At 47.0% G+C, this 24,206-nt stretch overlaps 1 protein-coding gene across 2 annotated transcripts; it reads left to right on the plus strand.

Annotated features, from left to right (window-relative positions):
- Positions 1–11,603: 11,603 nt before the first annotated feature.
- On the plus strand, positions 11,604–23,275 carry BABAM1 (BRISC and BRCA1 A complex member 1). Of its 2 annotated transcripts, none has more exons than XM_077331972.1 (9): positions 11,604–11,720; positions 13,449–13,793; positions 14,883–14,941; positions 16,721–16,841; positions 16,989–17,067; positions 17,597–17,621; positions 19,721–19,850; positions 20,353–20,439; positions 22,719–23,275. In XM_077331972.1, the coding sequence occupies exons 2-9, from the start codon at positions 13,509–13,511 to the stop codon at positions 22,917–22,919; spliced, it is 987 nt and encodes a 328-aa protein (XP_077188087.1). In that variant the 5' UTR covers positions 11,604–11,720; positions 13,449–13,508; the 3' UTR covers positions 22,920–23,275. The 2 variants fall into 2 exon arrangements, with proteins under 2 accessions (XP_077188087.1, XP_077188088.1); XM_077331973.1 differs by having other exon boundaries at positions 11,695–11,715.
- Positions 23,276–24,206: the final 931 nt, after the last annotated feature.

Below are 24,206 nucleotides of genomic sequence, written 5' to 3' on the forward strand. Positions count from 1 at the left end.
ATGGCTTGTACCTTTATCTCCTAATGGAGAAAGGGAGATATCTTCATTTGGACTTTCCACCCCTCCTTCCCCTCTTCTGCTCCCCTCTCTCTGTCTACTCCCTGGAACAAGACCGACCGGAGGCTGGTGATGGCACGCATGGCCACAACACCATGGAATGCTGACTCTAGGATGGCTTGTACCTTTATCTCCTAATGGAGAAAAGGGAGATACCTTAATCTGCACTGTCCACCCCTTCCTTCCCCTCTTCCGCTTCTCTCTCTCCATCTACTCCGTGGAACAAGACCGACCGGAAGCTGGTGACGACACGCTCGGACAGAACACCGGAGAGTCCTGCATCTGAGATGGTGTGTACTAATATCTCTTGTCCACCCCTCCCCCCTTCTCTTTCCCTGTCTAACTAATCCATAGAACAAGACCGATCGGAAGCTGGTGACGGCACACACGGAGTGTTGCATCTGAAATGGCCTGTACCACTATCTTCTAGGAGAGAAACGACAGATACCTTCATCTGGACTTCCCACCCCTCCTTCCCCTCTTCTGCTCCCCTCTTTCTGACTACTCCCTGGAACAAGACCGACCGGACGCTGGTTAAGGCAGGCATGGCCAGAACACCGGAAAATGCTGCCTCTAGGATGGCTTGTACCTTTATCTCGTAATGGAGAAAAGGGAGATATCTTCATCTGGACTTTCAACCCTCCTCTTCCCCTCTTCTGCTCCCCTCTTTCTGTGTACTCCCTGGAACAAGACCGACCGGAGGCTGGTGATGGCACGCATGGCGACAACACCAGAGAATGCTGCCTCTAGGATGGCTTGTACCTTTATCTCCTAATGGAGAAAAGGGAGATACCTTAATCTGCACTGTCCACCCCTTCCTTCCCCTCTTCCGCTTCCCTCTCTCCATCTACTCCGTGGAACAAGACCGACCAGAAGCTGGTGACGACACGCTCGGACAGAACACCGGAGAGTCCTGCATCTGAGATAGAACAAGACCGATCGGAAGCTGGTGACGGCACACACGGAGTGTTGCATCTGAAATGGCCTGTACCACTATCTCCTGGGAGAGAAAAGATGGATATCTTTATCTGGACTTTCCACCCCTCCTTCCCCTCTTCTGCTCCCCTCTCTCTGTCTACTCCCTGGAACAAGACCGACCGGAGACTGGTGATGGCACGCATGGCCACAACACCATGAAATGCTGACTCTAGGATGGCTTGTACCTTTATCTCCTAATGGAGAAAAGGGAGATACCTTAATCTGCACTGTCCACCCCTTCCTTCCCCTCTTCCGCTTCCCTCTCTCCATTTACTCCGTGGAACAAGACCGAACGGAAGCTGGTGACGACACGCTCGGACAGAAAACCGGAGAGTCCTGCATCTGAGATAGAACAAGACTGATCGGAAGCTGGTGACGGCACACACGGAGTGTTGCATCTGAAATGGCCTGTACCACTATCTCCTGGGAGAGAAAAGATGGATATCTTTATCTGGGCTTTCCACCCCTCCTTCCCCGCTTCTGCTCCCCTCTCTCTGTCTACTCCCTGGAACAAGACCGACCGGAGGCTGGTGATGGCAGGTATGGCCAGAACACCGGAGAATGCTGCCTCTAGGATGGCTTGTACCTTTATCTCCTAATGGAGAAAGGGAGATATCTTCATTTGGACTTTCCACCCCTCCTTCCCCTCTTCTGCTCCCCTCTCTCTGTCTACTCCCTGGAACAAGACCGACCGGAGGCTGGTGATGGCACGCATGGCCACAACACCATGGAATGCTGACTCTAGGATGGCTTGTACCTTTATCTCCTAATGGAGAAAAGGGAGATACCTTAATCTGCACTGTCCACCCCTTCCTTCCCCTCTTCCGCTTCTCTCTCTCCATCTACTCCGTGGAACAAGACCGACCGGAAGCTGGTGACGACACGCTCGGACAGAACACCGGAGAGTCCTGCATCTGAGATGGCGTGTACTAATATCTCTTGTCCACCCCTCCCCCTTCTCTTTCCCTGTCTAACTAATCCATAGAACAAGACCGATCGGAAGCTGGTGACGGCACACACGGAGTGTTGCATCTGAAATGGCCTGTACCACTATCTTCTAGGAGAGAAACGACAGATACCTTCATCTGGACTTCCCACCCCTCCTTCCCCTCTTCTGCTCCCCTCTTTCTGACTACTCCCTGGAACAAGACCGACCGGACGCTGGTTATGGCAGGCATGGCCAGAACACCGGAAAATGCTGCCTCTAGGATGGCTTGTACCTTTATCTCCTAATGGAGAAAAGGGAGATACCTTAATCTGCACTGTCCACCCCTTCCTTCCCCTCTTCCGCTTCCCTCTCTCCATCTACTCCGTGGAACAAGACCGACCAGAAGCTGGTGACGACATGCTCGGACAGAACACCGGAGAGTCCTGCATCTGAGATAGAACAAGACTGATCGGAAGCTGGTGACGGCACACATGGAGTGTTGCATCTGAAATGGCCTGTACCACTATCTCCTGGGAGAGAAAAGATGGATATCTTTATCTGGACTTTCAACCCTCCTCTTCCCCTCTTCTGCTCTCCTCTTTCTGTGTACTCCCTGGAACAAGACCGACCGGAGGCTGGTGATGGCACGCATAGCGACAACACCAGAGAATGCTGCCTCTAGGATGGCTTGTACCTTTATCTCCTAATGGAGAAAAGGGAGATACCTTAATCTGCACTGTCCACCCCTTCCTTCCCCTCTTCCGCTTCCCTCTCTCCATCTACTCCGTGGAACAAGACCGACCAGAAGCTGGTGACGACACGCTCGGACAGAACACCGGAGAGTCCTGCATCTGGGATAGAACAAGACCGATCGGAAGCTGGTGACGGCACACACGGAGTGTTGCATCTGAAATGGCCTGTACCACTATCTCCTGGGAGAGAAAAGATCGATATCTTTATCTGGACTTTCCACCCCTCCTTCCCCTCTTCTGCTCCCCTCTCTCTGTCTACTCCCTGGAACAAGACTGACCGGAGACTGGTGATGGCACGCATGGCCACAACACCATGAAATGCTGACTCTAGGATGGCTTGTACCTTTATCTCCTAATGGAGAAAAGGGAGATACCTTAATCTGCACTGTCCACCCCTTCCTTCCCCTCTTCCGCTTCCCTCTCTCCATTTACTCCGTGGAACAAGACCGAACGGAAGCTGGTGACGACACGCTCGGACAGAACACCGGAGAGTCCTGCATCTGAGATAGAACAAGACTGATCGGAAGCTGGTGACGGCACACACGGAGTGTTGCATCTGAAATGGCCTGTACCACTATCTCCTGGGAGAGAAAAGATGGATATCTTTATCTGGGCTTTCCACCCCTCCTTCCCCTCTTCTGCTCCCCTCTCTCTGTCTACTCCCTGGAACAAGACCGACCGGAGGCTGGTGATGGCAGGTATGGCCAGAACACCGGAGAATGCTGCCTCTAGGATGGCTTGTACCTTTATCTCCTAATGGAGAAAGGGAGATATCTTCATTTGGACTTTCCACCCCTCCTTCCCCTCTTCTGCTCCCCTCTCTCTGTCTACTCCCTGGAACAAGACCGACCGGAGGCTGGTGATGGCACGCATGGCCACAACACCATGGAATGCTGACTCTAGGATGGCTTGTACCTTTATCTCCTAATGGAGAAAAGGGAGATACCTTAATCTGCACTGTCCACCCCTTCCTTCCCCTCTTCCGCTTCTCTCTCTCCATCTACTCCGTGGAACAAGACCAACCGGAAGCTGGTGACGACACGCTCGGACAGAACACCGGAGAGTCCTGCATCTGAGATGGCGTGTACTAATATCTCTTGTCCACCCCTCCCCCTTCTCTTTCCCTGTCTAACTAATCCATAGAACAAGACCGATCGGAAGCTGGTGACGGCACACACGGAGTGTTGCATCTGAAATGGCCTGTACCACTATCTTCTAGGAGAGAAACGACAGATACCTTCATCTGGACTTCCCACCCCTCCTTCCCCTCTTCTGCTCCCCTCTTTCTGACTACTCCCTGGAACAAGACCGACCGGACGCTGGTTATGGCAGGCATGGCCAGAACACCGGAAAATGCTGCCTCTAGGATGGCTTGTACCTTTATCTCCTAATGGAGAAAAGGGAGATACCTTAATCTGCACTGTCCACCCCTTCCTTCCCCTCTTCCGCTTCCCTCTCTCCATCTACTCCGTGGAACAAGACCGACCAGAAGCTGGTGACGACACGCTCGGACAGAACACCGGAGAGTCCTGCATCTGAGATAGAACAAGACTGATCGGAAGCTGGTGACGGCACACATGGAGTGTTGCATCTGAAATGGCCTGTACCACTATCTCCTGGGAGAGAAAAGATGGATATCTTTATCTGGACTTTCAACCCTCCTCTTCCCCTCTTCTGCTCCCCTCTTTCTGTGTACTCCCTGGAACAAGACCGACCGGAGGCTGGTGATGGCACGCATGGCGACAACGCCAGAGAATGCTGCCTCTAGGATGGCTTGTACCTTTATCTCCTAATGGAGAAAAGGGAGATACCTTAATCTGCACTGTCCACCCCTTCCTTCCCCTCTTCCGCTTCCCTCTCTCCATCTACTCCGTGGAACAAGACCGACCAGAAGCTGGTGACGACACGCTCGGACAGAACACCGGAGAGTCCTGCATCTGGGATAGAACAAGACCGATCGGAAGCTGGTGATGGCACACACGGAGTGTTGCATCTGAAATGGCCTGTACCACTATCTCCTGGGAGAGAAAAGATCGATATCTTTATCTGGACTTTCCACCCCTCCTTCCCCTCTTCTGCTCCCCTCTCTCTGTCTACTCCCTGGAACAAGACCGACCGGAGGCTGGTGATGGCACGCATGGCCACAACACCGGAGAATGCTGCCTCTAGGATGGCTTGTACCTTTATCTCCTAATGGAGAAAGGGAGATATCTTCATCTGGACTTTCCACCCCTCCTTCCCCTCTTCTGCTTCCCTCTCTCTGTCTACTCCCTGGAACAAGACCGACCGGAGGCTGGTGATGGCACGCATGGCCACAACACCGGAGAATGCTGCCTCTAGGATGGCTTGTACCTTTATCTCCTAATGGAGAAAGGGAGATATCTTCATCTGGACTTTCCACTCATCCTTCCCCTCTTCCGCTTCCCTCTCTCAATCTACTCCGTGGAACAAGACCGACCAGAAGCTGGTGACGACACGCTCGGACAGAACACCGGAGAGCCCTGCATCTGAGATAGAACAAGACCGATCGGAAGCTGGTGACGGCACACACCGAGTGTTGCATCTGAAATGGCCTGTACCACTATCTCCTGGGAGAGAAAAGATGGATATCTTTATCTGGGCTTTCCACCCCTCCTTCCCCTCTTCTGCTCCCCTCTCTCTGTCTACTCCCTGGAACAAGACCGACCAGAGGCTGGTGATGGCAGGTATGGCCAGAACACCGGAGAATGCTGCCTCTAGGATGGCTTGTACCTTTATCTCCTAATGGAGAAAGGGAGATATCTTCATTTGGACTTTCCACCCCTCCTTCCCCTCTTCTGCTCCCCTCTCTCTGTCTACTCCCTGGAACAAGACCGACCGGAGACTGGTGATGGCACGCATGGCCACAACACCATGGAATGCTGACTCTAGGATGGCTTGTACCTTTATCTCCTAACGGAGAAAAGGGAGATACCTTAATCTGCACTGTCCACCCCTTCCTTCCCCTCTTCCGCTTCCCTCTCTCCATCTACTCCGTGGAACAAGACCGACCGGAAGCTGGTGACGACACGCTCGGACAGAACACCAGAGAGTCCTGCATCTGAGATGGCGTGTACTAATATCTCTTGTCCACCCCTCCCCCCTTCTCTTTCCCTGTCTAACTAATCCATAGAACAAGACCGATCGGAAGCTGGTGACGGCACACACGGAGTGTTGCATCTGAAATGGCCTGTACCACTATCTCCTGGGAGAGAAAAGACGGATATCTTTATCTGGACTTTCCACCCCTCCTTCCCCTCTTCTGCTTCCCTCTGTCTACTCCCTGGAACAAGATCAACCGGAGGCTGGTGATGGCAGGCATGGCGACAACACCGGAGAATGCTGCCTCTAGGATGGCTTGTACCTTTATCTCCTAATGGAGAAAGGGAGATATCTTCATCTGGACTTTCCACCCCTCCTTCCCCTCTTCTGCTTCCCTCTCTCTGTCTACTCCCTGGAACAAGACCGACCGGAGGCTGGTGATGGCACGCATGGCCACAACACCGGAGAATGCTGCCTCTAGGATGGCTTGTACCTTTATCTCCTAATGGAGAAAGGGAGATATCTTCATCTGGACTTTCCACTCATCCTTCCCCTCTTCTGCTCCCCTCTTTCTGACTGCTCCCTGGAACAAGACCGACCGGAGGCTGGTGATGGCACGCATGGCCACAACACCGGAGAATGCTGACTCTAGGATGGCTTGTACCTTTATCTCCTAATGGAGAAAGGGAGATATCTTCATCCTCACTGTCCACCCCTTCTTTCCCCTCTTCCACTTCCCTCTCTCCATCTACTCCGTGGAACAAGACCGACCAGAAGCTGGTGACGACACGCTCCTGGGAATTGTAGTCCATGGACATCTGGGGGGCCGCAGTTTGACTACCCCTGTGTGATCTGTGAAAGTACCGAGAGCTCATTTCAACCCACCAGTTGGACACTCCCACCTCTAATAAACCTGATGCCAACAAATATTTTAAAAAATTTTATACATGTTTACCTCACGACGTGTACCTCAGAAATTCTAGTCAGTCATGGAGCCCCCCCCCCACACACACACAAACATAAGAAGACCATGGGGTTACTTATGGGGCAGGAATCTCCTCAGAAGAATACTCAGGAGACCGAGATTATGGAACTGAAAATTGAAATGTCTGGTAGAGAAGCCAAGACGTGCTAGAAGGGAGGCAGAGACTGAGAAAGTAAAAAAAAACGGAAAAGGAACTGCAGTTAGCCAGAATGGAAATAGAGAGAAAGGCAGGAGGCTGAAGTAGGTTGCTTATTCATTTTGTTGGCACGCCCGGAGAGCAAGACGCTGAGAGGGAATACAAGAAAGAAATGTACCATTTAAAAATGGAAGAGTGTAAACTGAGAGCAGAATCCCTTTCAAAAGTGAAGGCAGACCCACGGTTGATCAGAAAGGATTCCCTAGATTTCAGAAGGAGAGGAGGAGGTTAAATTCCTCATTAATTTGCTCTAGTAATCTACCGTTCTGCAACGTTTATTATTATCATAATATTGTTTGTTAACTGCTGTTACCACATTATTACAAACTGAGTTAATTGTGTTGTTCCCCCTTCATGTAAACCGCCCTGAGATCTTCGGGTAGGGTAGTATACTGAATAAACAAACAAGAACATATACGGATTGGGGGAAATGGATGAAATATCTGTGCACACAGATGAAATCTGTGCTCAGGTGAGGAGGGAAGAATCCGCTGTTGACAACAACCTCTTTAAAGACATGGTTTAACTCTTGAGCCAAGCAGAAAAGCTTTTAGGGAGATCAGAAGAAAGCTTGGGAAGACTTATTTACAAATTGGCTCTAGAAAGGACATAGTCCTCACTAGATGGACTGAGGGAAGTAAAGCAACTACTTTTGAGGAGTTGAGATTCCTAGTCGGTTCAGAACAATTTTACAGACAGGTTCCATCCCAACTTGAGATGATATCTCAGAGACAAAAAAAAGTTAAAAACAGTGGATGGGGCAGCCACACGATTGGATGAACTTCAGGGAGACATGGGAAAGCCACTAAGTACATCCCCAATAAATAAAAGTAAAGCCTGGGCCTCTTCAGAAAAAAAAATGTGCCACTGAAAACCAACCCTGCAAGGCAGCACATACCAGGACCTAAGAGAAAGAAGGCGGAAAGGGTACTTTCACTGTCAAGCAGAGGGGCACATAAAATACCCAAGTCCAAAACTACATCAGGAAAAACCACACACAGTCAAAAAGGTTAATCTTACTAAGAAGACGGTAGAAGATCAAAACCCCACATAGTGCCCTGGATCTGATGAAGTGCTACCTGAAGACCCAGCTAGAGTTTTAAAGATTTGGAGAGTGCAGGAAGGTCGAAACAGGGATTACATGGAAACCCTTGAAGCTAATGAGGAGGTAGTGGACTGGAGAGGCATAGGGGCAGAGGTTACCCTTATTAAAGCTCAATTTGTCCTTAGAAAACAATATTTACCAGAGAAGTCTCATGAAATAAAAACAATGAGTGGTCTAGCCTTTGAGATACAGCTGGCAGAGGTCCCTATTAAATATAAAAGATACCAAGGAACTTGCATGGTAGAAATAAGGGAAGGATTAGTGATACCCATGCTATGGGGTAATGATTTGGCTGCACAAATTAAATCTGCGAATGCCTCGAACTGCAGGCCTCGAAGAATTCTATTGCTTGGCCAGAGTTTTCAGGGATTGCCATAAGAAGCAATGGAAACGTGCAGGCATCTCAGGCACTGCCTGTGGAGGAAGCAGAAACTGTCCCAGCCCTTTATATTTGACCAGCGTGGAGACAAGGATTTCAAAGAAGTGTGGGAGAAAGCAACCTCCTTAGTTGAAGAAGTTTCAACAGAACAACCATGCAGTGACCAAGTGAAAGACCAGAAACTATAGAGAGTCTTTATGAAGAGGAAGAAGAGAAAGCGGTTAGTCATCCCAAGGAAATACAGGCTGCAAATGCTTCATTTAGCCTGTGAAACCCCACTGGCAGCACATCTGCAGCTAAATAAAACAAGAGATCAGCTGTAGGTCCAGGGCCATTCCATACATCGAAAAAATAGCATTACGACAGCGTAATGGCGTGCTGCTATAATAAATTGTGCCTCCGGCCATTCCCCACCTCCTGGCTCTCTGCTGCCTTCTTTGCTTCTTTGCTTCTTTGCTTCTTTGCACTCCACACACTTGCTTGAAATGGCAGAAGAGAAGAATGCGCTATGCATGCAACTGTCCTCCGCCTGTAAAACAAGCCAGGCAGCCAATCATCTCTCTCCCTTTTTAAAAGGGACCGCAATGCAAGCTAATTCCTTTTTTTTTTAAGTAAAACTTCTCCATGGCTATGCCTATGCATCTAATCATAGATGCATAGTGCTTACTGCCACCCCTTTTTGGAATTATGAGCCTTGAGGCTTTAAAAAAATAACCTTGTTCTGATTTCTTTCGGTGGGGGGTGGGGGGGGTTAGAGAGGCATGCTTTGTGTGTAAATTGGAGGGTTTTTTTTTTGTTGTTGCTCTGGCTTGACGATTTAACGCATATTCATTGCTCCAGGCAGTTGGCTTAAAAAAACAAAAAGTCCCATCCCCGAGAGATGGGAGGATGGTGCAAGGCCAGACGCTGGAGGCGGAGATAGCGCTACTTCGCCTCCACACCTTTTCTTAGCATGTGCTTGCTGGCTGCCCTCCTCTCGCTTTTGTGGATTCCCCAACTAGCGCTTTGAAAAGGAGGTTGTAGCTGCCGGTTTGCTGCTGCGATGCTGGATGCTGACGATGTCGTGGAAAACAGCAAAAAAAAAAATGGCGTCAGCAAAAGGTAAGCCTTTCACTATATTTTCTGGGTGTGGAATGGCCCCCAATTGTATTGGCTAAACATGGGCAAGGATGTTAGAAACCTTTTCAGGGCCTGTCCTAAATGCCAGCCAGTGGGGAAGACAGATAATAAGACCATGAGACCACTACAACCAGTCCTTTTGACGGAATCTTTTGTGCAAGTTCGAGTGGACATTGTTGGTCCAGTCTCAAGGGCTACGCCACAAAATATCCCGAAAATGTGCCTTTGCAAGACATCGAGACCGTGGCAGTGACAGAGGCTTTACAAGGCTAGGGTTCCCAAAAGAGATGGTGACCGATCTTGAAATGATAGTTTAATTTCACAGGTGATGAAGGAGTTACTGTATGCTTGTGGGGTAAAGCATCTCACCAATATTTCTTATCCTCATCCAAATAACTGGGTTGTGGCAAATGTGTTGAAAAATGCATGGATTATGTAGTAATAATGAAATTAATAAGATAGCTGTAATAATATAGTCCTCCTCAAGTCGGCCTGTACGTCTAGGGCAGACAGTCCCGCTCTCCCGAGGCGGACTGACAGTGGGTACAGGGTACTGGATTGGAGGGAGTTGGAGGGGGTAATTAAATGGGTCATGCCACCCGAGGATTTATTTTTATCAGCGTTTTATTGGGATTTTATTGTAAACCACCTTGAGCCAGCGCGGCCCAGGAGTGGCGGTCTATAAATATAAATAAACAAAACATATTGGTTATGAAATTATTACTGTTACTTAATGGATTTATTGATCCCCCCCCCCTTCCCAGATAAGGTGACCAGATTGGCCCACTTTTGGAGGGACATCTGGGGGCACCTGGCAAATTGTACTTATGCTGCAATTAAAATATATATACTAAGGTGACCAGATTTGAACATTGGTAAAGCGGGACACCATTGACCGGGGGGGGGGGGGTTCTTGATTAAAAATTTGGTCTATATGGATCAACAAAAAGTTTCATAGAATGCATAGAATGCAAAAAATAGTTTTGCAATATATATTTTTAAATTTCAACATAAGTACAATTTGCCAAGTACCCCCAGATATCCCTCCAAAAGTGGAACAATCTGGTCACCTTACGCTTTACCAATGTTAAAATCTGGTCACCTTAGCTAGGCCAGGGGCAATAAAGAAATGTAAATGTAAAATGCTTGAAGTAAGTAGAGTGCTTTGGGGATTATAATGAAGGGGAGGTTGGGGAGATAACCTTCTATATTTGATAGTTTATAATGATTTTTGATGTATCAGATTTGCTACGCAGCCCCTCCCTCTTTCTTTGTGTCCTTTTTATATTGCTGTTTTGTTTCTGGACTGGCCAAGGCCCTCTTGAAGCTGCTTATGCTTATAGCCATCACCAGGTCCTGCAGCAGTGAATCCCATCAATGAATGCCTCTATCCGTGAAGGCCTTCCTTTTACCTGTTCTAAGCCTACTGCTAGAGCTTCTTGTGGCGCAGAGTGGTAAGGCAGCCGCCTGAAAGCTTTGCTCATGAGGTTGGGAGTTTGATCCCAGCAGCCGGCTCAAGGTTGACTCAGCCTTCCATCCTTCCGAGGTCGGTAAAATGAGTACCCAGCTTCCTGCTGGGGGGTAAACGGTAATGACTGGGGAAGGCACTGGCAAACCACCCTGTATTGAGTCTGCCATGAAAACGCTAGACGGCGTCACCCCAAGGGTCAGACATGACCCGGTGCTTGCACAGGGGATACCTTTACCTTTAAGCCTACTGCTGATTAACTTTATTGAGTGCCCAGGGGATCTTCTGAGAAAGGGAGAATCATAGAATCATAGAGTTGGAAGGGGCCATACAGGCCATCTAGTCCAGCCCCCTGCTCAACCCAGGATCAGCCTAAAGCTGATCAGCCCAAAGAAGAGTACATCTTTCTTTACCTTCTTTATCCCATGCATCATTTTAACGGAAACTACTATGCAGTGTTTGTAGGCACCGTGTTTATAAATGCATCTTGAGGCACTCGCTTTTACCATAACCATCCTAGTGTATTTGTTTTTACTTTGTCTTATAATGCCAATAAAGGCTTTGCATTGTATTGTAAAGAGAAACTACATTTCCCAGCAGCCCTTAGGAGGGAAGAAACTTGCGTTTCCTTTCCCTCGGACGTATTTCCGCTTCTATTTGCACATTCCTCTTTGAGCAGCCGGAGACAGTAAGGTGCTTACGATTGATTGCCAAATTCGAAGCAGGACATGGGACCGGGGCGGTGTCAGGGGAACCAAGCTATAGGGACTTTGCTATGGGGACTTTGCATGTATTCTGGGCCGGGTGGTTCATGCGACAGCGATGCCAACCTAGACATGTTTGGGATGCAGCGTCTTCCCCTATCAGACCAAATATTTTATTGCAAAACGGTCGAGCAATGCACGTTGTTTTCACAATGTCGCGCTCCGTTGCAAATGTCTTATTAGCAGGAAATAGTATTTGCTTGTATGGCTCCTAAAAGCTATTCGGTTGTGGGCCTGTAATTTTGCATTCTGTAGATCTTTGGAGGCTTAGAGAATCATGGTTGGGGCCATACAGGCCGTATAGTTCAACCCCCTGTTCGATGCTCTTTTTTTGGCAGGCACATTTCCTAGAGAGTTGCCTAGTCAAGTGGACTGGAGTTTATGTCTGAGTAAATTTGCATAGGCTGTAGCTAGAAAAATAGATTTTAAGTGGGTCTGGTCTGAATTTGCACAACAAAAATAAGAGTCCAATTTTTGCCAGAAAAACGAGTTACTAGTCTTGAACTGCTTGCAAATTTAAATCTAAAAGAGCCTGCCTGCGAGCTGACCTCTAATATAAAAAATGAACAGACGGGATTATCTATATTACTGATGTATATTGTTGATTAATATGCAGCTGTTACAGTTGTCAAAACTTTACTATCCTTACTGCACTGATGCAACACAACTTGTTCCCCATGTCTTTAATCAATTGGTACAGGGCAATTTGTTCTCAATACAACAGATGTTAGCGCTTATCACTTTAATGAATAATACATTGATGTTAAAATTAGTTCTCCTAGTAGGCTTGTTTATACAGCTTCACTTGCTATTTTTTTGTGGTTTAAACATGTACTGTGTACCCCCTTTTTCTATATATATTTTGGGAGCTGAGCTCTAGCAAGGTATTTGTGGCTTGCTGCTGCAGCTCAGCTCTTGCAAAGCTCATCTGGCTGGGTGCAGTAGCCAGCAAAGTAACATTAATGAAGAAATAAGTCTATGGCAGAGTCTGAAAGGAGGTTTTGAGGAGAGCCAGCAAAAGAGAAATGTATTTATTTAATTCTCCATTTGTGTCCTGCCCTTCTCCCAGGGGGCTCAGGGTGTCTCACAACATTTTATTAAAATATAACATCAAACTATAAAATAACACATAAAATTCTAAAATTGTTCATTGAAATCTCATCGTTTCAGAAACAGAGAGTAGATTTGACAGAGAGGCTGATTCTGTGGAGGTTCAAGGAGGTGGCAGGTTACAGTAGATGAGCGATAGGGATGTGAGTGTCCTGCATAGTGCAGGGGGTTGGACCGGATGACCCAGGAGGTCCCTTCCAACTCTATTATTCTGTGATTCTATGAAACTAAGATTTCAGAGTAAGAAATTGATAGTGCTGCAGATGTGTTGAGACTCCTAGCTTCTTTTATGTCTATTTTGCCTCCTGGTTTTCCGGCTGAGAAACCCTCAAATTCTGTGAGGAACGCTCTTGTTGATTTTCTTCTGCAGCTTTTTTTCCTTGGGGAAAGAGCAGAATGCAAACCTGGATAAATTGTTGGAGAATGCCATATGAACCAAAGCGTGTGTTGTTTTTGAAAGAAGATAAAAGTTAGTGGAGAACAAAAGATTGGATGCTCTCATTCAAGAATGTATTATGTTTTTATACTGTGTTTTTCTGTTTCCCAGCTGTAAAAAGGCCCTCCCCCAACTGCAATCCTGGATTCCCCCTTGGACCGTGGCTCCCTGATGGACACCTCAGAGCCTAGCAGTGCCACAGAGGAGGAGGAGGAAAAAACCATGGTGGAGAGCCGCCCAAGGACCCGGTCCAACCCCGAGGGGGCTGAGGACCGCACTTTGAGTGCCCAGGCAAGTGTTGGGAGCCGCAGCGAAGGAGAAGGAGAAGCCGCCAGCACTGGAGACAGTCCACAGAGCGTCACAGCCGCCGCTGCCGATGTCAAGGGCTGGCCCACGCCAGTGCCCCCAACAGAGTTTCAAGTCAAGACGCCACGGGTCAACTGCCCAGAGAAAGTGGTGGGTGTCTTTTAAGAAGGGAAGATTCTGAAGGCTGATTCCGTGAAGTTTCAAGGGGGTGGCAGGCTACAGTGGATGAGTGATAGGGTTGTGAGTGTCCTGCATAGTGCAAGGGGTTGGACTAGATGACCCAGGAGGTCCCTTCCAACTCTATGATTCTATGACTCTCTATGATTCTAACAGTTTAGTCTCCAGTCTCAATCCTGGGTACTGAACTAGGAGTTATCAGACTGACCTGTGGCAACTGCCTTTAAATCTTGCTGTGATGGAGTGTCCTTAGTGTGCCCTTTCAGCCTTTGCTTTGTATGTAGAAGCTCTCAAGTCCAGTCTCTGGTATCTCCAGTCAGAGGTCCTCAAGTGTTGTAGAAGACCTTCCACTGCCCAGCGCCTCAGGGAAACATTTCTGGTGAGAACAGTCAACACTGGCCCAAACAGACCAGCAGCCTGACTTTGTGTCAGTCCACTTCAGAGGTTCATTTTCAAACTGGGTCTCAGTATGAATGTCGAGCTTCTTTATCCAGAATTGCTGTTGCTGGTGGCAGTTTAGGTCAGGCAGTTCAGGCCAGGGAGATGTTGAGCTGTTTCAAGGCTGTGAAGTGATTTAGATCCCCTAGCAGGGGCTTGTGGGAATTGTAGTCCATGAACATCTGGAGGACCACAGGTTGACTACCCCTGTTTTAGACAACAATTTTGTCTCACAGAAGCTTGGGTGCAAAGAGAGGGAGAAACAAACACCCCGTCAACATAAAAATAGAGTCCAAGAGCACCTTTAAGACCAACAACGATTGATTAAAGGCATGAGCTTCAATAAATCTTTGTTGGTCTTAAAGTTGCTAGTGGACTCTATTTTTGTTAAATAAGTAATAGTTATTAACAATCCAGTGAAAACTAGAATAAAATACAAGACATCTTAATTTTTTTAATGCTACTTGAAGAGAAATTATTCCCCCACAAAAAAATTGTCAGATCTCACCTTAAAATGTTCTATGTTTCCTCCTTAGCCCCTGACCTGCCCTAGCTTTCTGGGTTCTGTTCCAGGCTACCCGCAGCCCCCTCCCTTTCATTTCTATACTATTCTTTTTCTTGCAGGTTATCTGTTTGGACCTGGCTGAGGAAATGTCCTTCTCCAAACTGGAGTCCTTTAATGGGTAAGGAACTGTCTTTGTCTTGGTAGGAACTAAGTTCCCTCTGGGTAGCATTTAAGGAGGAGAGAAACATTTCTAGTGGGATCGCCCCTGTCTGTTTGCAACAGATGTTTTGAGCAATGAAAGTGCAGAGAAGTGGCTTCCAAGTGGCGTGGCCAGCTCTGGGTTGGGAAATACCTGATGATTTTGAAGGTGAAGTTTGGGGAAGGCTTGGACCTCATGGAGTCCAGACTCCGAAGCAGCCATTTTTCTCCAGATGAACTGACCTTGGTCATCTGGAGAGCAACTGTAATAGCAAAAGATCTCCAGGTGTTACCTGGAGGTTGACAGCTCTGCTTCCAAGTTGTGGCGATCCTATGAATGCTCCAAAGCTTCCTATCTTTAACAGCCTTGCTTGGGTCTCACAAACTGGGAGCTCCTTTTGTTGAATCAGTCCATCTTATGTTGGGTCTTCCTCTTTTCCTGCTGCCTTCAACTTTTCCTAGCAAAATGTGACAGTCTAGCAAAATGTGACAGTCATTTTAGTTTCTAGGGAGAATTCAAGTGCAGTTTTGTCTAGAACCCACCAGTTTGTCTTTTTGGTGGTCCAAGCAGCACCGCATTTGAAATGAGTCCACTTTCTTCCCATAGCTTTCTTTATTGCCCAACCTTCACACCCTTTCGTAGTAGTGAAGAATACAGAAATAAGCCGCCCTGAGCCGACGAGGTCGGGAGGGGCAGGATACAAATTCAGAAATAAAGTAAAATGAAATGAAACACGTAGAATCCCTCAGTGAGGAAAAGCAGTTTGAGTACTGAGGCTGTCTCAGCAATGCCTGTAGAAACCCTTAGGAGGCAGAGTGTCTGGTAGAACATTTTTATTCCGGGCTTTCGTTTTTCTCTACTAGCCTCCTGTTTTTTTTTTTAATGCGACAGACTAACAAGGTTTTTTTTTAAAAAAATTCTATCAGAAATATAAATGTACAAATAATAAAAATCCCAGATAATGACATCCAAAACTTGGTATCATGAAGCAAAAGATCTGTACAAATCCCTATTTCTTGATTTTGTATTAAGTCAGTCAGCAGTATCCAGGTGACTTTAGAGCAGCTTTTTTAAACCTTTTGACTGTGGAAAAACCCCTGAAATATTATAAATGGCTTCAAGGAACCTTGAAAGTGTGGTGACATCCTCTTCAGAGAAGTGGGCACAGACGTAAGATGCCAGAGCCAGACCATCTATCAATCTGATCATTTACGGTGGTTGGTTAGATTAGCTTCCTCATATGTTTTTAGTGAGCTACCAAGTTAACAGCAGTTTTAAGGACCTTTGCATCGCACTCACACCCCCGTTATGTATAGCTCAGGTCCGCGGTTGGTAACCCACTCTTGAAGTCAGCCCCATCCTCTCCCACTCCTTTGTCAGTCTGTCCCTCTGGCAAAATTAGTTGCCAGTCAGGAATATAGCTCTCTATACCTGATTGTTGCTTGGAGTTAGTGGCTTTTATCCAGAAATTGGGGCCCAAAAATTAGGCAGGGCAGAGGGAGAACAAGGTACAGAGAAGTTTATGTGAAAGGGAACAGGGAACCAGGGTAGACCTTTGGGAGAGGGTGAAGTAGGATCTGAAAGGAGGCAGAGATGAGTAATTTGGGCCATTCTGGATAGAGAGGAAGACCAATGTGGAACAAAACTCCATAGCCTGAACTGGAAGAGTGATGGAGCTAGGAAGAGATGATGGATGCCAGAGAGGTTGGTGCTTATTTTGTGTTGTCTTCCCTCTTTTCCCCTCCCCCTCACTGTAAGATCCAAGACAAATGCCTTGAACATCTCCCAGAAGATGATAGAGATGTTCGTTCGAACCAAGCACAAGATTGACAAGAGCCATGAGTTTGCGCTAGTGGTGGTCAACAACGATGTGACATGGGTATGTTGAGCTTGTCATGCGTGTCAGATGCTTCAGATGGTGTGTGGGCTGGTGATCTCTGTTCCGAACATAGGCTGTGTTCCCTATCTTTTCACTCAAAATCCTCAGATTCTGTAACTCTCTGGCTTTCTGTCTCTCTCTTTCTAGCTCTCAGGCTTCACTTCCGATCCCAGAGAAGTCTGCAGCTGTTTATATGACCTGGAAACCGCCGTCTGCAAGTCTTTCAGTATCCTTTTGGCCCAGAAAGGGGTGTGGTTTGTGTATGTGTGTGTGACTGGTGAAGGCAAAAGAGGTGGTGGAGGCTGGGCCTTTGACAATTCAGGAGAGCCACAGCCGGAGTGAAATCGCAGACGTGATTGCCATTTAAGCAGAAGAGGTGCAAAGAACTGGTGTACCAGAGCTGGTTGTCGAACCAGCAGTTGTAGGCTGTGTTTCTTTCTCCCTACTTTATCAACAAAAGTGAAATTAGTGAGAATCTTTGCATTGAGCCATTGTAGGGAGGAGTGGAGTGTATCCCTCCCCGGCAGATCTAAGTTCTAACTACACCTCCTCAAGATAATCTAATTTGTCCTGGCCTTATAAACTTCTGGATGGTGAAGATGATGGGTTAGAGATTTTAAAATTTAAAAAGGTTTCTGTGTGATCTTTGCCCTCACAGTTTGCTCATGTTACAGACGGGTAGGGTTTTAACATCATCGTAGCATATATGAGAAAAGAATGTATGGTATGAATCTTCCTTAATGTTTCTGTCTCAGATCTGGAAGGCCTTTTCAACCTCATGTAAGTCCTGGTCTTGGTTGTGGCTATTTGGTCTTTTGCTTTTGGCTGACTGAAGTATTACTCAAGTTCTTGCTTTTAAAGAGTTTCAGAAACGGCTTTTTAAAATAATGCAATCAATCCCAAGCAAAACAAAATCCAGAAATAACGCTGGTGGGACAGCGTGACAGAATCGGATGAAATCCAAGAAAACAGCAGAATACTCAAATTACCTGAAAAATGAAACTGTCTTAGCCAAGCACGAAAATGACTTAGAACTGTATCCTCTTGCCCGCTCACCAGTGCTTTATCCAATAGTGGTGAGAGTGTTAGACTAGTAATGAGGAGATCCAGGTTCAAATCCCCACAAGGCATTAAAGCTTGCAGGGAGGTTGTACTCATTAACTGTGAGGATAAAACAGGACAGGAGAGAGAATGGTGTAAACTGATTTGGGTACCCACAGAGTAGAAAAGGAAGGGGGTTCAAATTAAATAAGAGAGCAAGAAGAAGAGTCGGTTTTTATACCCAGTTTTCCTATACTCTACAGCAGGGCTGGGCAAACTGTGGCCCTCCAGATGTCCATGGACTGCAATTCCCATGAGCCCCTGCCTGGCAGGGGCTTATGGGAATTGTAGTCCATGGACATCTGGAGGGCCACAGTTTGCCCAGCCCTGCTCTGTGGAGTCTCAAAGCAGTTTGCTCTTCCTTTCCCCACAACAGGTACCTAGTGAGACAGGTGGGGCTGTGAGAATTCTGAGAAACCTGTGACTGCCCCAATTTCACCCAGCAAGCATCATGTGGAGGAGGGAGGAATTGAGCCCATTTCTCCCGATTAGAGTCCGCCACTCCTAACCACTATATATCACACTGGATCTCACCCTTCCCTTGATAAAAAATGAACCCAAGAGCCAGCATGATATATTGGTTTGTTTGTTTGTTTGTTTATTATATTTATATACCGCCCTCCCCGGGGGCTCAGGGCGGTTTACATGGTCACGAGTAGCGGCCTCTAATTTGGAGAACCGGGTTTGATTCCCCACTCCTCCTCCCTATGTGGCCAACTGGGTGACCTTGGGCTAGTCACAGTCCTGCTAGAGCTGTTCTTTCAGAGCAGTTCACTCAGAGCTCTCTCAGTCCTACCTGCCTCACAGGGTGTCGGTTGGGAGAACAACATTTCAGTCCAAAGACACCTTTAAGATCCTAAGAGTACAGATATAAGAAGAGTAAATTAGTAAACAGCATATGAGGGGCCAAGCCCATTGCTTTCAGGAATACAACAGGTGCTAGATTAGGGGGGTGTAGTGGAAGAACTCTGCAAACTCCCCCCCCCCCCAGGACCTGGAAAGGCTGCAGGGAGCTGCTAGGGAACTCCCCGGCAGAGGCAGCTCTCATGCAGCAGGGATCTGCAGCCTCCAAGCTTCAGAGGGAAGTGGAAGAGGGGGCGTGGTCAGGAGGGGTGGAAGGAAGGAGATTGGCTGGCCTCTGGAGTTTCAGAAACTTTCAGAAGAGGAGGCACTCAGGGGCAAGACAGCTGCCCTGAGTGGGTCTTAAGCGCTGAGTGGCACTTAAGCCTTGAGACATAATCCTCCTTCAAGGCCTTACCAGAAATATATAGCGGAACAGAAGATTTGTGTAATGTACTCTCTGCTTATATCCGTACTCTTATTATTCTTGTTCCATTGTCTGAGGAAGTGTGCATGCACATGAAAGCTCACACCTTGAACAAAACTTTGTTGTTCTTAAAGGTTCCTTTGGACTCAAATTCTGTTCTGCTGCTTCAGACTAACACGGCTACCCACCTGAATCTATTATTGTTGGGAGAGGAAGTGATGGCAATTGGAAGCCACCCTGAGGCTGCTTTGGATAGCAAAAAGTGTGATATAGAACCCAACTCATCTTCAAACGCAGGAAGGAGCTGTATGCAGAACTATCAGGACTATTGACCTGTCCTGCTAAATATTGTTTGCTCTGATTGGCAGTGGGGCTTTAGAGATTCATGCCCAGGAAGACCTTTCCCGCAGCCTTTTCCATGAGATCCTTTCACTGGGGAGTGAGCTTGTGTTCTTCTGCCTGGGTTAAAAAGCAAAAGAGCATCACTGTAGTTATTTGCTTATCCCCCCAGACAGCAAAAGACAGAGCTTCCAGTGACAGAGAACATCCAGACTATCCCGCCTCCATATGTGGTCCGGACCATTTTGGTGTACAGCCGGCCAGCTTGCCAACCTCAGGTGGCTGTGACGGATCAGATGAAGGTGTGTTTTTCGCTCTCCCCACGTTGCAAGCCCTTCTGGCCAAGATGCCTACTCCGGGAGGTGTTAGATCAGTGGTTCTCAACCGGGATGTCGGGACCCTTTTGGGGATCGAATGATTCTTTCACAAGGGTCACAGCAGGGTGAGCAGCTTGGTGGTGGGGGGGGGGGGAAGAGTGCCACTGTTGCCGTTCCTGCAGGCATTTGTCTGGAGCAGTAGAAAAGAGTTGAGATAGACATGGTGGGACAAGAGGCAGAACTGAACTGAGAAATCCGGAGGGAAAAACAATTTATATACAATCATGAACAATGGATCTTCATGCCATTGGTCCATTTCGGTTTAATTTCTGTGAAAGAACACTTGCATAATTTTATGGTTGGGGGTCAACACAACATGAGGAACTGTGTTAAAGGGTCGCAGCATTAGGAAGGTTGAGAACCACTGCGCTAGGTCCACAAACTATCTGTGCTTTTGCCCAGATTGTCCTCTTCTCTCTTCCCACAGAAAATTCTACAATGCCCTTACTTCTTCTTTGACGTCCTTTATATCCACAATGGCGTGGAGGACAAAGAGGAAGAGACCAGCTGGAAGGTAAGATCTTCCAGAGCTCAGGTGGATTCAAACCAATGGTCTCTCCTGTAGTCCAGCATCCTGTCTCTTACAATTGCCAGCCAGCATGGCATTAGGTATTTTGTATAAGGATGTTGAGAGATCCAGGTTTGAATTATCATTTCTACCATGGAAGCTTGAAGGGTGATTTTGGGCCTGTCACAGTTCTCTTTGCTTAGCCTACGTTGCAGGGTGGAAGTTTTGAGAATATGGAGGCGGGGAGAATAATGGACTCTACTTTGTTGTTGTTTGTTATGTGCGAAGTCGTGTCCGACCCATTGCGACCCCATGGACAATGATCCTCCAGGCCTTCCTGTCCTCTACCATTCCCCGGAGTCCATTTAAGTTTGCACCTACTGCTTCAGTGACTCCATCCAGCCACCTCATTCTCTGAAGAACTCTACTACTAATATGCATTATCTGTTGCTGTATAGCCAAGCATGGTATAGTGGTTAAGAACAGAGTCCTCTAATCTGGAGGTTTGACTCCCATCCTCCATATGCAGCCAGCTGGGTGATCTTGGGCCATTCACAGTCCCGTTAGTTATTCTCACAGAGCAGTTCTCTCAGAGCTCTCTTAGCCCCACCTACCTTGCAGGGTGCATGTTGTAGGGAGAGGAAAGGAAGGTGATTGCAAGCCACTTCGGGTAGGGAAAAGTAGGGTGTAAAAGCCAGCTCTTCTACAATGATATTTTTATCTTGCTGTCACTGTACTTTATTTCTACTCTACTATTCATTTCATGTCATGTTTGATAATTATGTGTTGTTTCATATTTTGGACATCCTATTATTACATTTTTGTTCGATGTCTTCTCTTCCTATCGATTGTCCCAATTTACACATTATATAATCTGCCTCTAGTCTTGGTGAGAAAAGTGTACTATAAATAACAGACTTCCTGTGAACATGGAGATTCCATTTAGCTATCATGGTTGGAAGCTGTAAAAAGATACTGTGATACAGTCTTAAGGTCTGGGCAAAAGGCACCCAACACAAACCCACAGCTGAAGTTGAGATGGTCAATGTACAATCAATGCCTGCTTGCAAGACTACTTGGAAACCCTAGGGGCTTAGTGCTAGAGTCTGTTGTTGAAGAAAGATGGAATAGAAATGTGTCCACATTAGATATTACATGAAGCTGCCCTTTCCTGGGACAGTTCCTTGTTCTCCTTGAACTCGCAGCAGCTCTCTGGGGTCTTGGCAAAAGGCTTGTCCCTGAATCCAAACTGGAGTTGCCCTAGATTGAATTGAGGACCTTGTGTGTGAGAACCAGATTCTCTGCTGTGGCCCATTTCTTCTCTGTACAATAAGAAGGTGGGCTGTTGCCCCTGGAACTCTAGTCATAGGCTTCTCAGAAGCATTCCATGGGATGCTTGTCTGATCCTGTCAGCCGATCCTGCAGGAGGAACTGCTGAAGAGCTATGGAATAAAATAAAAATAAATCTTTGTTTTCCAAGGCTGCTCTTCCTGTGAGGGTCAGGGTGGGTAATATCCGTCAATAAATACATTTGATTTTAAAATGACATTTTACATTTAAGACTTTCTAGTTTCCCAACCCAACCACAATTAATGCTGAGGAGGGTATCCCTTTGGGGCAGGTGTAATTATCCTTGATGTTTTGGCAGATATTTCTTCGGGAGGCCAGCCAATTTGAAGTTGTGGATATTATATTCCCGGCCTTGCAGGACCTTGATCTCAATTGGTAGAGCATTCCACCAGGCTGGAGCCAAAGCTGAAAAAACTCTGGCCCTTTCTGAGGCCAGTCTCGCTTCTTAGCGAGGGTTAGAATTGGGGCATTTTTTTGACCCACTCTCAGCAACGCTTACCTTACAGGGTGGTTTTGAGGATAAAATGGGTGCTTTCGGCAGACCCTGCATTGAGCAGCGGGTTGCACTTGATGGCCTGTAGGGCTCCTATCCAACACTAGGATTCTGTAAATTAGGGATGAGGAAAATGTTGTTTGGGAAATGGACAGCATTAAATCTCTGAGAAAGAGCATGTGCACATGCAGCGAAAGGGAGCCTCCGTATACAGCAGCAGTGTGCCTCTGGATCCCAGTTGCTTGCAAATGAACAATAACAGATCTTTCTCCAGGCCTCTCTGTGGCATTAGGCTGGAACCGGGGTGTTAGATTGACTGTTGATCCGATCCACTGGGCAGTTATTTTTCTTATGTCCAAAGAAGAGCCACGCCAAGCACAATCTGAGCTGGGAGCAATCCCCATCTTGTGGTTCAAAGTCTTATGTTTTTCTGTTCCCCCAGGAGACATGTGCTTTCTTCAGCAACCTGGACACCAAAGGCACCAACTACAAGTACGAGGTGTCCTTGACGGGCCCAGCCGTGGAGCTGCACAACTGCATGGCCAAGCTGCTGGCCCACCCTCTCCAGCGCCCCTTCCAAACTCATGCCTCGTACAGCATGCTGGAGGAAGAGGAGACAGCCGAAATTGAGGCCATTGTTTGACAAGGACCGGGGGTCTGGACTTGCAATGAGGCTTTTTTGCCAGCACAGAAATGTGACTGATAATTCTTCATTTTGACTGGAGCATGGGGTCTGCCTTGGCTAATTCAAGTTTTGTAATGCAGCAAAGAAGCTGTAAAGAGATGGGGTTGGGGGGGGTCAGAGCAGTAACAAGGGTGAAGGTACGGGGGCGGTGGGCAGAAGGGGTGGAGAAGGTTCTAGAATGAGAATCAGCTGTCATTGTTCTTGGCAAAGGAAAGGGCCTCATGGGTCAAGCAGCTAAGGGATTTTCTGACACTTAACTAGTCTGTTGATTTATCCAATGTAAATAAATTTTCCTACAAGTAGCACAACTGCAATTTCTGAAAGGTGTTTTATTCATTTATATAGTCTGCAACTTCATTTCCTTTTTTCTCTTTTATCCTCTGAACACCAACTCTCAAAGGATGGAATCCCCTGAATGTGGGGGTGCATAACATGTGGCGGTCCAAACCTTGTTTTGGGGTTCAGAGCTCTTTTTGGGGTTCAGAGTTCAGAGCTCTTTTAAATAGTGTTGGTTTAATGATGATTTCATAAATTAGAACGAATACGGAATAAATTCCCAACTTCAGCCTCCTCCTGTCATGCACATTAGTCTGAGAGAGGGGGGGGGGACTGGCCCAAGTTCATTCCTCAATCTCCATGTTCGAATCTGAATATCGGTTTCTCAGATTCTCCCTAATTTGACTCTCTAACCATTATGTCATGCTTGAGGTATCCTGGTTTTCAGAGATTGCTGGGATTGATAGAATTCAACATCCAGTTAGTTTGAAAAGGCATCCCTTCATAGCCCTCTTTTTAGCTTTCTTATTGATGTGCAGAGCCTCTTGTGGCGCAGAGTGGTAAGGCAGCCGTCTGAAAGCTTTGCCCATGAGCCTGGGAGTTCAATCCCAGCAGCCGGATCAAGGTTGACTCAGCCTTCCATCCTTCCGAGGTAGTAAACCCCTTGGCATAAAAGAAACAGTATCCGATTTAAAAGTAACCAGACACAAACAAAATATTGCATAATTACTTTTATTTTCCGCTATGCAACAAGGCAGATTTTAATGCAAAGTCCTCCTTATTGCAGACTGTTTGACCCAAGAGGATTAGCTCTCCAAAAACAGAACATTTCTCTGATTGTAAAAGTTACAGCCTCTACTGCCCGTCTTAACCCAAGATGATAAATTCTCCCCAAGCAGAATTTCTCCACTGGTCCTTCTCAACCCAGGGTTCTCAATACAGAAACATTAAATTTTTACACAATGCTGT

The sequence above is a fragment of the Paroedura picta genome, chromosome 4 (genome assembly GCF_049243985.1).
Source record: "Paroedura picta isolate Pp20150507F chromosome 4, Ppicta_v3.0, whole genome shotgun sequence".
Classification (NCBI taxonomy): Eukaryota; Metazoa; Chordata; class Lepidosauria; order Squamata; family Gekkonidae; genus Paroedura; species Paroedura picta.

Excerpts from the sequence above, each read along its gene's own strand:
- BABAM1 (XM_077331972.1), top strand. The coding sequence starts at position 13,509 with ATGGACACCTCAGAGCCTAGCAGTGCCACAGAGGAGGAGGAGGAAAAA. Across the intron at positions 17,068-17,596 it reads CGCCGTCTGCAAGTCTTTCA|ATCTGGAAGGCCTTTTCAAC; the intron begins GTATCCTTTTGG and ends TTTCTGTCTCAG. Across the intron at positions 17,622-19,720 it reads GAAGGCCTTTTCAACCTCAT|ACAGCAAAAGACAGAGCTTC; the intron begins GTAAGTCCTGGT and ends TTATCCCCCCAG.